Consider the following 17,165-nt stretch of genomic DNA (forward strand, 5'->3'; position numbering starts at 1 on the left):
CGACCCTATGAAGTGACCCCCAAACTTGCTCCTACCTGTATTCATGTCTGTATGTTATGGACCATCTTGCAGGGAGCTGGGAGGGGAGCAGAAATGTGCTGGTTGGGAAACACTGATCTACTCTGCCTAGATTACTTATTCTTATAGAAACATCTTACTTTTGCAATGTGGCTCAGTAATGTGATTGATTAAAGCAGGGGTCACCAACCTTTTCAGTACTGAGCCATACGAAGGGCTACCATTTTGATACACTCTTCTTAAATAACAATTCTGCTCAGTTTACCTTTAGTTATATATTATTATTAATGATTAATGACACTCATCTATGTGAAGACATTGATCACGTTTATGATTTTATCAACAATGACTATTTTAGACGCTGCTCACTGGTGAGTTGTGCTATTTTTAGAACAGGTCCGCGGGCGACTCATGTGGTCCTCGGGGGCATCCTAGTGCCCGCGGGCACCATGTTGGTGACCCCTGGTTTAAAGGGAATGGTAGATCTTGTTCTCTGTTGTCACAGCACATATATTGCTGCATTATATTTATGCAGTTTGTGGAGAAATCCATCGCAGTTTCGAGCAGGGCTGGTGTGCAGTACTTACTCTCGCACAGCCTCCTCCTGAGCCTCCCTCGTATCTTATCGATGGCATTGAAGTCAGAGACGTGGAAGACGTGGGCGTTCTTGGGCTCGGAGGCGATCTCCTCCAGCTCCACCTTGAGCGCCTCCCCGACGCCCACGGCAAACATCCTGATCCCAGCCTCATGGGCCACTTTGGAGGGCTCCAGCACGTAGTCCTGGCTCCGGCCGTCCGTCATGAGGATGGCTACTCTCTGGATGCCCAGGACCGCAGGCCTGGCTCCCTCGCGTTCCGTGAAGATGTTGGTGGTTATGTAGCTGATGGCGTCTCCGGTCATAGTGTTGCCTCCGATATACTTTATACTCCTCGCGGCCCTCCTGACCTCCTCCAGGGTTTTGTACCTCCCAAGGCTGAACTCGGTGGTGGGTCGGTCGCTGTAGCGGACCACGGCCACCCGTGTTTTATCCGGCCCGATGTCGAAGGATTCCGCGAGGTTAGCTACCCACTGTCTGACTTTCTCAAAGTTCTCCTTGCCAACACTCGATGACGTATCCAAGATGAACACCAAGTCATAATGGACATTTTTACAGCCTGGGGCGAAAAGAAATACCATTAGACACGTTATCATATGCGGGTCTTAACTCTGACTTACATTGTTTTGTGGAAAACATTACTTTATTAATGATTATAATTAGGCTGACTACCTAATCCATGTCAGGGAGGACACTATGAGTTACGACAGGGTTTGTAAACTAACCATCTCAATTAAAAAGAGCTGAATTTCACTTTAGCACAGGGCTGCTGCTGCGTGCTGATTGGTCAGTCTCCTGAAAGCATGCATGTGTCACTAATATTAATGTGAAACAGCTGGACGAGTCTTTCAATCAACAAAACAATCAAACCTGTCAAAGCACAAGAAGAGCTGAACTGTTCAGCCAAGCATAGGAGCCCTTTGGTTTTAAAGTAGCTTGTAAAACTTGCAGTAGCTCATAGTGTCTCCCCTAACATGGATTCTTTATAATTATAATTCATGGTAATTGTAATTATAATGAGTTATCATTCATTTGAAATGAATTCTCAAAAACCCAACAATCTGTGGTTTTCATTTTCTTCACTTACTCCTTCCACAGACAGAATCTCGGGATTCCCTATTCAGTGACATCAGAGCAACTAAGAAGTTCACACATTAATAAGCTTAATCGTCTTTTAAGTGCTGGCCTTAATTATGACCAATAAACAGGCCAATGTTCTTTTCCACAACTGGCTCATTCAGGGTTGATGTACCTAGACTGAGGCTCCCCAATAGGAGCTTGGGCAGAGTAAATATGCATGAATTAAGTCATCAGCCGTTCATTGTGACAGACACTTTGTATCAGCCTTACCTGCCCTCTGGGTATCTGCTGCTGACAGTGTCAGTGCAAGGATGATTAGGACCTGAGAAATCTTAAGTCCCAGTCGAAATACCATCTTGGGTTTCTTCAAAGCCTTTCCTGTCAGAAGCTGCGCTGACCATCAACAGCCCCCCTACAGAAACATCGATGGAATTGGAATACATATCTAACCAAGCTGTTAACCGGACAATATTAGGATGGTATTGCATTTCCAGATTTTAATAATCTGTAGAAAATCTACACTACAGGAAATATTACAGCACTACTGAAAATATACCGGTGTGTGAATGTGTGTATGGATGGGTGAATGTGAGGCATAACTGTAAAGCGCTTTGAGTGCTCGAAAGAGTAGCAGAAGAGTAGCACTATATAAATGCAATCCATTTACCATTTACCAAAATACATATATTCTTTAGCAAACTAGCAGAACAAGTGAGTACTTTTTCATTGCTGGATAAGAATAGTCACATATTAAGGCAACTGAATCCAGATGTAGCCTGTCAGTGTCTACAGCGTTTGAGCTATATCAAAATGAGTTATATTGTAGCACTTAATTATAGGAAAATATACATAATAAACCAAAACTGATCTCAAAGACAGACGTGTTTCTTAATCACATTTAGAAACAGTATAACTGTATTCATCTCTCCTCTCAAATAACCAGCAAATTTGATAATGACCATTGCGTCCATGCCTACTATCACATCATCTTGTATATAAATTTAATTTTTTCAGAGATGTGCAGCTATCAGATGAAGAATATATGAAATATCTGTCATCAGAAGGTTATGATAGCTGTCGTTTGGGAGATTTACAGTATATGTGGTTTTGGTGTATATAACCTATGATCATGTGGTTTGGCCACTCCCATGCTATATAAACTAAGAAAATAACACTGAATGGCACTCACAGGCCACCACAGAGTAACGCACTTACAACACAGTATGTGTGCTGAATGCATTTCAAATTGCTCTGAGGGTCAAAAATCCACATTTTGGGGGGACTTTGAACTGTAAAAGAGCGCAGAGTTGCACACGCTGGGAGGAAAAGCTGGCCCTTCAGAGAAATCACCCCCCCCCCCCCCCCCCCCACAACAGAGAGGAGATGGGGAGATGTTCTGGAAAGAGCTTCAGGTATTTTCACTCAAATCTCTCCTACATCCACCACGATTTAAAAAGAGGGAAAGGAAACTAATGACACGTGATGGGTGGCAATACAAAAGGGCGACAATGTTTGCTTTGAGGTCTGGAAAGCATAAAGAATAGCTTAAGTAAAGAGAGTAAATATATTAATCAGTTAGTTATCTTTCTGAATGCTTTTGGTGTCTGGGTCATGTATAACCATCCCATGGTAATTAGTAACCATCCCATTATAAATAGTAAATTGGTAAATAAACAGTCTTGGGATGGTTGCTTAATTCAGGAAAAACATTGTCAATTTATCATTTATAACAAAATTCATTACATTATTCCTTTGTTTACAAAAAAGATATATCACATTAACATCAACAGAAGTATTAAGAAATTGAAACCCAAAATATAGGTCAAAAAGAGCTCTTCTGAGTTAAAAAGTTAATTGATGAGCAGTCTCATTGGGTGCTATTTAATTAGTAACACCTTTGTAATAACATAAAACATTTGTGTTTAGTATCCCTTTGGGGGTCAATGACTACAATTGCAATTAATGGCAAAATGACAAGAACAGAACTGACTGAGTCAGACAAAAAATTATGACACAATATAAAAAACATCTGTGTGGGAGATCTGTACCAATAAGTTAAACATTGCTTATCAATGACTTCTGTGATGAAATCAATAAATTTGCAACATTTTTACTGAATTAAGCAAGCCTCCCAAGACTATTTGTGAGGTTCATGGTAGACCTCTTCTTATTCATGCACCATTTATGTAAATGCAGGAAAAAAATAAAATCTGTTTTCCACAGCAATTTATACATTTTGAAGTCATCAAGCAATTCACACTCATTATCACAATAATTATTCATGCCTTCCCACAATGCAGTTATCTGTTAAGCTCAACTACTAATAATGACCCTTCATGCGTACCAGGAAGCCTGAAGAGTGGGCATGAACTGGAGAACTGGAGAGAATGTGCCAGCTAGAGCAGCAATGTATCATCATGCATGGGATGAACACCTACCAAACACCCATCTTTTCCAGAAAGCCAACATAACCTGCGTTTCCTTTTTTCATGAAATATCTGTGTCGAACATTGAAGACGGTGTTTAATGCTGTATTTACTATCTAGATCAGCAATAAAGCTAGGATTAGCTAGGATTAGCAGGCAGGCAAATCCGTAGATATAGAATGTAAAGCCAATATTATGAATGTGGCACATAAGACAGTGCTAATGGCTAGGCTAAGAGCCCCTAGCTTTAGCTAGCTCACTATGCCGTGATAGGTCAAGATTATTTAGAGGGCAATCACGGTTTGTGACTTATATAACTGTAAAACATGTATAACATGTATGCATTCTGAGATAGAACATTGAAAGAAAACGTACAGAACAGCAAAATTTAAATCAGGAATGTGAATTCAGTCTGTAGAACAATGCAATTTAATTTACATGTATTGACATTGATTCCCTTTAAAACTATTTTTGTTTCTGAAGTCAAGTTTTTGTTTACAACCCATACTCAGCAAAATCTTTCTGAAAATCAAAGCTGAGAGTTTAAATGACCCCAACACGTTTTTTCACTCAAGGAAGCTTTGGGCTTTTGGAAAATGTATGTCTACAGAATATGCTGCAAGAAATATTGTAGCTTCTTAAAAACATGCGCTTGCCAAGCTTAATGAGCTTAACATGCATGCCGACAGTAGCTGGGTGAGGCCGGATCGCAGGTTCGGCATGCAGGCTGTGCTGCGTGTGCCTGCCCTGTAAATAACATATTTCACAGACCGATACGCAAACGTGGTTTTCAGTTTTTCATCAGTGTTTCAAACGAGGCTGTAATTTTCTCAGCGGTAACTGTCTAGGTGATTTATTGATAGTACTGTGTCCTTGAATGCTAAATTGAGAATGTATATACTGTATATACAAAGAAAAAGTTTAATCTCTTAAAAAGGCATCATCAACAACAAAAAACATAAATGTGTTTAACAGTAAAGCCCGATTTTCCAGAAACACCCACCCACCCCAGCTCTCTTTGGAAAACACTATTACACTCTTCTTTCTCAGGAGATGTGAAGATTGCGAAAATGAGGTAACTACACACGCATTTTCAAGCATTAAAAAAATGAGAGATGTGATCTTTGCTGGGAGATTATAAAGCTGAGATATCACATGATCCCATTCCATCACTGTCCCTACGAAGACCACAGACACGCAAGCTTTGATTGACATTTGCGGCCATTAGGATGCAGGCAAACGAGCAGCTAATTTTATGCTGCGTTTTGGACAGTTTTAAAAACCGACTTAAAGTTAAATCAAATTTTCACAGTGCATGTCTGACTCCCACTGCTGAGCCTTCCTCCCTGATCATTTGGCAAGATGGACATTCCTACAAGCAATGACACACCTGGGACTGGCCTGCGAATGCCTATTCCAGAGCACGCCTCTCCATCATCAGACGAAATGCAATAACATCAGACGAAATGCAAAATGCAAATAACATCCCTCTTCCCCACTGCAGCCAGAACTGCCCCCAATCCCCAGTGCACCTGACCAATGCTCAGACTTCTCCACGTGTATCAGAGTGACCCCCTTTAATTAAGTGCAGCAGCATACAGCATTGACAATCGATCACAGCGATTCAAGAAAATGCTTCTAAGTGGAGCGATAATAAGAAACCCAAGCAATGCTTCTTACCTGGATTGTAAACCACCCTCCTCTTTGACTGGAGGGCTTCGTGAATCTCCTCCTCTCCTACATGAACACTTGCTTCCAGAAAAGTGGGATCACAGCATCTTCAGGAGACACACACCCAGGGAGCCCAAACCGCTGATCACTTCTATCAGAAGGAAAGACCTACAGGTGATTAATCCAGGGCCAGGATCCAGTGGACAGCCTTGTCAAAAGTGAGGTGAGGTTCTGCGCCATCCTCTGGACGGCCGGTTCAGATGGGAGGAACCACAGTCAAAGTGTAGGGTTTCACTGGGTGGCTCTCCGGCATAAAAAAAGACGGTGCTCCATCCAATTATAGACTAACTTTCTGGGTATTTTTGTCTTTTTATGGCACCGAGCAGAAGTGCTGCCCGGAGAGGCAGGCAGTCGGCGTGGTGCTTAGGAAACCCACACCACATCGGTACGTTGACCGGCGTGTCCATCTGTCCCCACACGTGGACGTCCACACCACCGGGGGAAGTGCTTATATGGATGTGGGAGGACAATCAACTTCCCTTTCTCATTAATTTTCATTCTTTGTCCTTGTTATCATTTGTGGACTGCCAGACTCATAATGATATTCTGTACTTCCAAAGGATTAACATGATTCCACTCTATTCACTCTAAAACTATAATAACACTAGTAATTAGTCTATTTTAATTAAAGGAAAATGTCAATGGTAGCGTTAATCAAATATTTCCAACACAAAGTGTGGATTGCGATATAGTTCATTTCTGTTCGTTCGTTGGGAGCTATAGGTTAAGTGTACTATCACAAAGGAATGCTTTAGAGGATGGGTCCTTAGACATGAGCATCTCCACTTCAGATCCTTGACTGGAGGAGTCTCACTACCAGTAAGGTAGCTCCAGAGGCTCTCAGGCGCCCCCTTCTGCAAAAAGCCTGCAATGACAACTTCATACTCTCAAAAAGGATCTGAAAGCTGAACTGTTGAACATTAAATCAATCCATTTCGATACAGTGTATTATGACCAGTGGACAGCTTGTAGGGCATTGTGAAGTGAGGTTGAGCATTTGAAGACTACTGCAACACACCACAAGAAAAGATAAATATTCACTGATGCAAAACATGAGGAATCAGAAGTCAAGGCAAAAAGAGAACCACAAAAATGCGCTGGTTTGCATCACAAGGCTTCTGTTCTGCACTGCTTACAGGGAACAGAGACACAGAGTGCTGAGTGTCCGTCTGCGAGGGCGGGGTGCAGCCGTCATTGTCCCGTCTAACTATAGCCGCAGCGGGCGACGTGGGGAACAGTGCCGATGTCTCCCGGCAGATCTGCGCTTTCAGTGACAGGCTGGGTGCGGTCAGACATCTACCAAATGCGTCTCTGAGGCTTCTGATGGAGGAGACACTAGGATCGGGCTGCATCAGGCAGCAGCAAGTGAATGCCAGCCCAATAAAAGTGTTTTAGCTCAAGCCAGGTTTATATCCATCCATCCATCTTTTGAAACCACTCGTCGTATTCGGGGTGGGGGGGGAGGGGGTCGGAGCTTATCCCAGAGGCTACAGGCACAAGGCAGGGAACAACCCAGGGTGGGGCACCAACCCATCGCAGGGAACACACATAATTCACACCTATGGACAATCTGTCAGCACTAACTCACCTTAGCATGTTTTTGGACTGTGGGGGGAAACCAGAGAACCACCCCCCCCCTCATCACCCATCATCTGTATGTTGTACTGTGGTCCTGGGTGAACGTTATTTCATGCCGCCCATTCCTGCATATGGATGGTACAGCAATAAAGCCCATTTGACTTGACTTCAGGATTGATTAGGGTACATTTATCTACATGAACTTTACCCAGCTTGAATGTTGGGAATCTACAAATGCATAAAATAATGGAAATTAAATGAAGAACATTTCCTCAATGAGACGGGCATTAATGCACAGATCAGACACGGATCAGGCATCACACAAGTGGCTCAGTCAGTCATTTCTCAGCCTTTCAGAAAAGGTGAGGCGTTTATACAGACACTGGGATAAATTAACTAAAATGAAAACCATTAAAAGAAAATGTTCCAGTAGTTGATCCTTTTTGCAAAAAACCAAACTGAGCCTTGTATAATTAGAAGAGCCAGATGTGAATGAAAAGTAAAAATCTTGTATTTGTTCAATAATTCATATACCATCTATCCACCCATCCACCACTAATCCTGGTCAGTGTTGCAGGGGGACACAGAGTCTGTCCCAGGAAGCATAGGGCACACGGCCGGGGGGCACCCTGGCTGGGGACATACTGTACATGTACCCCATCATACACTACCCACCTTTAGGCGTGTGAGACATTACTACCTACTGAGTCACCATGCACCTCTCCACAATACTCTACGGGGTACTGTGGTGTCAAACACACACATTATTATACTCACCAGGCATTGTTTTGTAGCTATTGGTAAATTTAGAACAGAATAGAAAATAAATCTCTAGTTTTTATTTGTTTGTATATTTAATTTCTGTTGGGTATAGCTTGCGCTGCATTGGCGCCCCGTTCTGGATTGTTCTATGCCCTGTGCTCGTAGCCTCCGGGATGGGCTCTGGACCCCCCGCAACCCTGAATAGGATAACCAGTTACAGAAAATGGATGGATGGAGGTTACAAACCACGGTCCCTAAAAAAGTGTCACAATCCCAGAAACCTCCTATAGGTAAAACAGACTGCCCTCCCCTGAGGATTGAGTATCAACATAAGCTTCCTCTAACAGGTTTGATAATATTAACATTCACAATAACACATTTATTGATCAAGAGTTGTACTTTAATATTTCATACAGTTCACATTCCCTAATGTGCAACTAATTCATCTTGAGCAACATTTTTAACATTTGGTCCTCTTTGTCTCAAATATCCTCTTGGCCTCATTGCTTCATTATTCAAATGTCCCCCGGTCCTCCTTCTGAAATGTAACACATGTCATCTACCCTTAATAGAGTCGTCTGCCTTTCTCAGTGACCCATATTTATCTCAATACTCTATGTAATTATCTGCTGTAAGAATTTAGAAATGACTAATACTTTAATATGAAATCTTTATTAATAGTAACCCTGCATAGGATGGATAGTGTAATGCACAGATGTTTCTTTTTAAATAAGCGAAAAAACTAAAAGGTGCTTCCTTTGATTGGTTCCTTAGCAGCCGTAGCTGTACTTGAGGGGCAGATGCTGCTTAGTTGTCCAAGGTGGCTTTTCCGGGCTTTTTCAGGTTCTCGATCTTGTGACTCGGCTTCCTGGACCGGTCCAGCATCCAGCCGGCCTCCTTCAGCATCGTCTCCGTGCGCTGGCCCATAGCGTTCCTCGCGGGCAGCATTCCGTCATCCTCAGTTGTCGGTGTTCTGGGTTTCTTCTGGTCTTCATCGACGCCCTTAGCCCTGCGCAGCCTCTGGTACCTCAGGCTGGCATCCGGCCGTGCAACGGGCTCCTGCCTGCCCTGCTCCACAACTCTGCCAGGGGCTCCAGTGTGGAGCTCAGGGGAAGGGGCTGTGTGGGGGAGGGGAACATCCCTCGTCAATGGTGCAGTGTTCTGCTTGACCTGGAATGCCGGCAGGAGTGACTTGGTAGACTTTTGGGCCCTGGGGGGCTGTCCAGGTGTGTTGTGGGAAGAGTGATCAGGAGACTTGGGAAACCAGTTCTTTGCACTTGGCTTGGCCTTCCTGAGGTCAGCCTCGCGCTCCTCTGCCTGCGGCTGCCTTGCACTGGCAGTGGTTTCCTGCATACCCTCCTTGAGCTTCTGCTTCTGGGACTCTGTCACCTCTCTACTGAACTCCAGTGGGGCCAACTTCAGTGGCCGTCTGGGTGGCTGGTGATCCCTCTCCGGCTCTGGGAAGGAATCCCTGAGTGCCAAGCCCCATTGGGGGGCTTTAGAGACTGTAAACCGAGCCCCCGCCTTCTCCCTAGACTCTGTTGACAGATAGAGGTCAGGTGGTTTTGAATTGCTGCCATTTTTAGCGACCATCCTTGGCTTATGGCCACTGAGATGAGGCATAGCATTTTTAACAGAAGCACTTGGTGGTTCGTCGGTCCGAGTAGCTCCCTAGAGAACAGAAACATTCACTTCTTATCATCATAGACTTTGCCATCACAATCAATCTGTAGGAGAAACCCATCAGTGGGTGGTGAAAGGGCCAAACATAAAGGATACCAGAGGCCCGTATTTCAGTCATGCAATGGCTTTATCTGTCAGGATTCCACTGTTTCTTTTTAAAATTGATTAATTTGTTGCTAGTTTATTTCTTCAGAGTTTAAACCCACAAGAACCATACACACACATTTCACACTCCAACTGTCAACTCAGAATGGACTGTGACTATATTTATTTATTTAAAAAAAAAAAAAAACAAAATCAAGAAATTTCATAAACCTACATTTTACATTTTTTTACGGTCATAAGTCACTGGAGAGCATAGTTCTTTTTAATTCACCTGCCTTTTTAAAAATTAAATAAATAAAACAGTAATTTTGCTTGTATTTTTGAACCATACTACATTTAAATCTTAGTTATAGCCCTTTTATTTTAACATTAAAAGAGCTTTCAAGCGAATAATCATATATATTTGCGTTTATAATGAAAACTTTCATAATGAAAACTAAACTATCATAGGAAGTTCTTGCGCATGATCTACTGTAATTAATTACATAACTTCATAAATAAGCCTTTTTAGGTGTTGTAAATACCAGAAACGTACACCTCTGTTGCAAATGCTAGAAAGCCATCCAAGCACTGCTGCTCTTACCAATTTTGAGGGCATCCTATGGAGTTGATTTTGCCGAATCATTCGCCAGTGGATAAAAGGAGCAAAATTGTTAGCCACTCTCTCTTTTTCTGGCTGCCTGGTGTAGACTTGCAGTGCAACGCTGTAAGAGGAATAGGCTTAAGGCTATACCAGTAAGATAATTAAAGAGATTAGGGTCAGTGTGCAAATAGGGTGATCTCTGCTCAGTGTAAATCCTGGAGACGGGTTCTAGAATAACTCATAGTCCTTAGCAGTGATGGGTTCTTTCAGGTCTTTCCCGTGATTTTAAAGACGGTTATACAAAGATTATTCACCTTTATTTTTGTTTTCGTGCTTTGATGATCTCAAAACCTAAGTTGACATTATTTACCACTAGATGGTGACAAAGGCCATTGATATGAGATCGTAGCAACCGCTCATTTTTCATGTGTTGCACGAATATTAAAAAAGAGAATATTATACAAACATACTTTACACATTTCAGGCATTTAAAGTATTGACGTATTTAAATATTAAGAATTTGCTGCTGAGAATTTAATTTACATTTATTTATTTAGTAGACATTTTTCTCCAAAGGGAAGAGGCAGATGATACTTCACATAAATCTGTTCTCAGAAATGTATTTATTTTCAGGTCATCCAGGTTACAATTTCTTCCACACGCCATTGTTTAGTCAGTTGGCCTTTTATACATATTTATTTATGGAATTGTTCCCATTGAGTCGTAGCCAGAGGCAATGTACAAATTATTCATGAGCATAAGTATGCTGTACTTCAGAACTAAGAGTTGTATTTCCATCATTCTTTTGGGAATCAAGAAAACATTTCTACTGATATAGCTCTGAAATCTTAGCACATGTAGTCGTATCACAACAAAGAATGAATGCTTGTGTAAAATGCCCCCTTTGCTGGAGGCAGAGTCAGATGGTGCGTGAAAAATTGGGGCTTTGTTATGCTTCTCCATGGTCCATCACCTCTGGTCTGTCACTTAAATAATGACTGTGGTACTGCAGCCCAATGGGATGAGGAACAAAAAAGCAACACTCACGGGACCTGGCAGGAGTCACGAGTTCCAGCCCACCAGGATTAGAGCAGAACCTGGCATGACGTCAACCGTAGAACCAGGTTCGCAGAATTAAGGCACCTTTTGCTGAGCTCTAACAGATATTGATAGTGCCCAACACCATCTTTGATATGGGCTGTTGGCATAGATGCACGGCAACAACGTCAACTGTCCCAAAGCTGGTCTGTTATATGACATTTGGAGGCCATAGAGTGCTTGCAAAAAAAATGTCTAAAGTTTTTCAAATTGTATTGCACATCATATTTTCTAGGTTTTTAACACGGTTATAAAATATATTGACTGTGCTCCCTGCAAATTCTACTTTAATGTTGGCTTGACCCACATCTCCACTTCATCTCCGATACCATAGCAACAATCATGCTAGCCCTGCTGAGACAATGATGGATTTAAACTTCACACGTAATATTCCCCATCCGAATCCAATGGCGGTGATTTCAACGAGCTTGGCGACGTTTCGCAAAACGGGATCCGTTCCGGCACCTGTTTATTAAAAGGCTTCTTCATACGGCGAAGAACCAATCCTCTCCATCAACTGACTCGGCCAACGTGATCATTTGCGATGCGAAAAAATTACAGGCTTAATGCTGAGAATAGTAAGTGTTACCTCCACCACTGTTCTTATGGTGTCCCCTCTGCAGGACCCTGACGTCCAGACCTGACAGCATAATTACTGGGTTTGTGGAGGGATGAGCAGGGGCTGTTTTCAGAGCTCACACCCACTGAATGCTCGTTGGGAGGCAACAGCTGCAAAGTGGCTCCTCTTCCTTGCTTTTCTCTGCTCAATTTTCCCCTACTCATCCTTCGTGTGGCTGTCAGCACGGACCGCGTCCTCCTCGCGCTGAAAGCCGTCTTTAAGCCCCGAGCCTGGTTCGCGGCCATCAGCCCCCCCCAGTTCTATCCGTCAGCCCGATAACCATTAGCATTAGGAGCCATAATGGCGACAGCAGGAGCCATCGATCTCGCACGCCACACTGTACGCGGTGGCCATCTGCGAGTGCAGAGCCCGCTGCGTTTCTACCCAGGAGGAATACTGCTCTGTCCTTCTGGGGCCTCTCCGCAGGACACGGAGACCTGTGAGAGCCCACTCTGCCCCAGGTTCCTGCGAAGAAGAGCCATTAATTACAGATGATCACTGTTTACATTCCCCGTGGTGTTACGACAAGCGGTCGGTGCAGGAGGGGAAGAATGGAGGCCATTCTCACTTAGCATTCACACAAGACAGGGTGCATAACTCTCACTGAGAACCCATCAGAACTAAAGAAAGCTAAACAAGGGAAATCCTCTTAACTATAGCCAATTCGCATTTAGGAGTAAAACAGCCATTAAAGACAGCGTGTAACAATCTCACAATTACCGTCACGATACAGTCAAGAGCAGTAGACGAAGCTTCACATATAGTAACGATATTATACCACAGGGAGTATAAGCAAACCTGATCTGTAAGCAATAGTGCAAGAATCACCAGCATTTTCCATGCAGCTGGGATGCAGTCAGCAATTGAGGAAAAAACAACAGGTTCCTTTTTAGAGAGCAAGAGGGAAGAAAGTAGAAGCTTGGTAATAGAACCCAGAGCTGGCTGGCTTGTTTGATGGGATCGTATTATTTGTGTAGAACAGTGATATTTGTGTTACTATTAAGGTCCTGCACAATCAAATTGTGCAGTTTGGGAGTGTTGGGAGTTAGTAAGCCTTTCACAAGTGGGATGTCCGGCCACAGACACCACACAACAGTGCCCACCACCAAGGTCAGAATAAGCCTCTGGTCTCAAATAAGGTATAAGCTGGAGGTACCAGAAGACCTGGTATGGAAGAAGAGTGTTCAGTGTGCATACTGTCTTAAAAATCCAACAGGTCATCATTGAAGGCTTTAATGGGAAGGCTTCTAATCATCCAGAAGATGATGACCGGACTGGGAAGACTGGACAAAAAAACAACACCATGCTGTATTTGTGAAAGGGGTAACGGCAGGTCCCTTTGGAGGAGAAATTTCCGGACCTTTCTTGGCCGATTCCAGGTCATGAGATGCCATTTAATTTATATGGAGGTCCTGCAACCTTTCGCCTGTTCATGGACCAGGTGTAGCAAGTCTGCTAATTACCTGGATAATGTAATTATCCACAGCAATACCGGGGGGCTGTACTAGGAAGCGGGGTTACTGGCTTATCGGGGTAACTTGTCAGATTTAAGGTACCACAGTTTAAATGGACTTCGTATTCGTTCACTTACATTTTGCCCAGACTACCTTAAATCCGATGAGCCGGTAGCCCTGCTTCGTAGTACAGGCCCCCAGTCTGACCAGCACCTGCACTGGCACCCGATCCTCAGCAGAATCCATGAAGCTGGCCTGACCCACAACTGCAGAAATGGGAGTGGATAATATCTTACTTTGTGCACCAACTAGGGAGATGGGAAATGTGGCCTTAGGTGGATATGGAGAAGCCATCCAGAATAGTCAGTAACACTTCAGGGGGCACAAATAAAGTAGCGCACTCTTAACAGTTACGGTTACGAGTCCAGCAAAAACATATTACTGATATCCAGGTAATTTGTGGGCAGGTCAGCTAAAATAAACTTTACGCATATAAAGTAGGTTGGGCTTGTCCTTATCAATATCAGTGTTCGAGTCAGGTCAAAATTTAAACACATTTTCTTTCTGTTTTTAGATCTACGATGGCATTTTAGGGCATTGATAGAAATAACAGGCTAATGGATTTCGAGAATAACGTCTTAATATTTTGGTTATTGCCTAATGTAGAAATATTTCAGAATTTAAACTCAAAATCATTGGCGAATAGATGGTTTTGGTTATGCATTCTGCTGGCTGTAGGATGTCTGAGGGCCACGTTTGCCGTTGTCCTGCGGCGATTCTCCAGAAAAACAAGCCCGATGTGACCCTTGAAAAGCAGGCTTGGCAACTGCGCTGCCCATTTGTACTATTATTGGAGTAATGCAGTGTGAGTATTTGGCGTACAGGTGGGGGCGCCAAAGACAGGAAGCAAATGAGGTCTTTCCTGGGACTGATTGGGTAGTACCAAAGGTTCATTGTCTAATATACATTAATTCCCATAGCATTACTAATTTAACTGCTAAATCATCCAAGAACCCAGTAGAGTGGGCATATGTCAGTGAGTCATCCTTTACAACCCTCAAGAGTCAGTCGTGTTCCACCACTGTGCTGCGAATCCCTGCCTACAATCAGCGGTTCCTTGCGCCAGTTGCCTTGGCCCTTGGCATTCGAACCACAGGGGAAGCTAGAACCTGAGATGTGAACTGTTATCAAGAAAGGTTAGATACTCTATGATAAAACAGGAACGTTCTACTGTGAAGTGGGTCTGGGACAGTTGTGTGCGTTTTTTTCAGAGACATTTTTGTTGGTACTTTATAAGAATCTTTACAGCCTAACTTGACAGAGCCATGTGACTGTCACTGATATATACATATAGATACCCTGCACACTCACATCTTTGCCATTGTTGACTGCTGTTTACCAATTTTACGCTAAGTGGCTTCGCCGCATATAGCGTCGTGCGCACGTGGCTTCGCAACCTTTCTGCATAAATTAAATGTAGAGAGGATTTCATCATCTTCAGCACCACTTATTTATACACCATCTGGCACAAGTTCTCCTGCAATTAGGGCTTGATATGAGATGAGATTAACCAAGACTGCCAGACACACGAGAAGCCATCAGCGTAAACAATTATTTTTATCATAGCTGATTTGATTTTTGTTTGTGCATTTTAAAGTTAAGCCAATCTGGCACACGACATGTATTAATAACTGTTCTCTCTGTTTTTTGGGGGGGGGGGCAGGAGGGGGTGAAATGCAGAAATCTTCTTAGCAACAAAAAAAGATTTTCGGCGCGAATGTTACTGACAAATGTACAGTAATGAGATTCTATCCATTCACCAGTGCCTCATGCGGGAAGATCAAAGCCAGGACTTGAAACACAGAGCTCAGCCCTAATGGAAACAAATAGGTCCCAAGCAGAGCTTTCATCTTCTAGCTCAAGCCGAGAACGTGAGCTATTACCATCTTATGGTTTGAAGACAAAAATTTAAGTCAATCGATTATTACATTTATTGATTGTGGAATCCATTATTTAAACTGGTCAGGGCTATTACCAAAGAAAAAATGTTTTAATAATCAAAAATAAAATGTTGATTGCTGTACGATTAAAATGCTTTTGTGGTATATTTTTGCAGTTTTTGTCTCATCAAGGAATGAATCAGGTTAAAACCTAAAAAGTCCTTTGTATGGTTCAGACCTTTGACACTCCTGCACTAGGTTCCAATCCCACGTTCCTGTCTCTTTGCAGCAAAAAAACGAAGAAGGTACGATCCAACAAAAACGTTAACAGCCGATGGGATGATAAGCAAGCTTCAATACTTTCCCCCTGGATACAGAGCCAAATTATTTCGATGGGATGCCAAGCATTAATTTACATCCAGCTATCATTTATATGAAAAAGACAGTCTTTTTTGCCTCTCAGAATACAAACATATTTACAGAAATTAAAACGCAATACTTTCATTACTGTTTGCTGGTGGTAACTGTTACGGGGCTAAATTGGAAATACTGACAATACAGCCAGAGGCTCTAAACATTCACACCATAAACCCCATAATCCTTCACTTTAAGGAGCTTTAACTGGGTTTGGATCGTGCAAACTCCTCTTCCCACCACTGCTATACGCTTCATTAGTGAGCAGTAATAAATGCATTACATGCTCAAAAATGATATTTACAAGGCCCACAAAGTGTGCTGGGACCATTTTATCTCATATACATTTTAGGCTAGCAGTAATTACACTTAATTACTACTGTGCAATCCCTGGGCGCTGGTGTCCTCGATCATTTGGAGATCATTTTGCATGTACCATAATTACTTATTAGCTTGCTGAGAGGCATGTACCTACCTCCCATCCTCCCACCCCCCACGCATCAGGTTGTAGTTCTGAATGCTCCAAATGCACACATCACTTCAAAGGTTTTCTGCTTTTTTTTCCTGGGGGCTTGTGAAAGGCAGATGTGCCGCGGCATTAAAAAGCCGCGCTGCTGCTGTACGGCTCCCCGCGCTCTGCCTTCCACCTTGTAGCCTGCGGCTCTGCGTCACGCCCCTTTTACGGCTACGTGGAGTCGACTTCGCTTCTTTACGATCTGGGGGATCAGTTATCTTTTTAGACACAAGAAGAGACTTAAACAAACCTCGTCGTGGCGTTTTTTTTTTGTTTATCCCCACGTACTGTGAAGTAGCCTGGAGGATACTCTCACCATATAAACACGTCGATTTCGGTTTGTCATTCTCCGGTAAATGTTCGATGAGACTGCCAGTTCTAAGACCTGTACAGGGCAGGTCTTGTGTGTATGTTGTGTGTAAAACCTGGGGGGTATTCCAGAAAGCAGGTTATGTGACATACCCGGGTAAGTTTAAGGGTAAGTTAGTGGATAACCTCAACTTTCGGTTCCAAAAACGGAGGTTAACTTTCTGGGTATGTACGTAACCATAGCAGCTTACTCTCT

General features: G+C 43.0%; 1 protein-coding gene across 2 annotated transcripts in view; it reads right to left on the minus strand.

Annotated features, from left to right (window-relative positions):
- col22a1 (collagen, type XXII, alpha 1) overlaps positions 1–6,382 on the minus strand; it is a 58,817-nt gene extending 52,435 nt beyond the window's left edge. For both annotated transcript variants that reach the window (XM_072705757.1, XM_072705756.1), the window contains exons 1-3: positions 5,800–6,382; positions 1,964–2,105; positions 606–1,172 (exon numbers count right to left, since the gene is read on the minus strand). In XM_072705757.1, the coding sequence (XP_072561858.1) occupies positions 606–1,172; positions 1,964–2,048 (652 nt within the window). In that variant the 5' untranslated portion in view covers positions 2,049–2,105; positions 5,800–6,382. The remainder of the gene's footprint in view (positions 1–605; positions 1,173–1,963; positions 2,106–5,799) is intronic.
- Positions 6,383–17,165: the final 10,783 nt, after the last annotated feature.

Source organism: Paramormyrops kingsleyae, chromosome 23 (assembly GCF_048594095.1).
Source record: "Paramormyrops kingsleyae isolate MSU_618 chromosome 23, PKINGS_0.4, whole genome shotgun sequence".
NCBI lineage: Eukaryota > Metazoa > Chordata > Actinopteri > Osteoglossiformes > Mormyridae > Paramormyrops > Paramormyrops kingsleyae.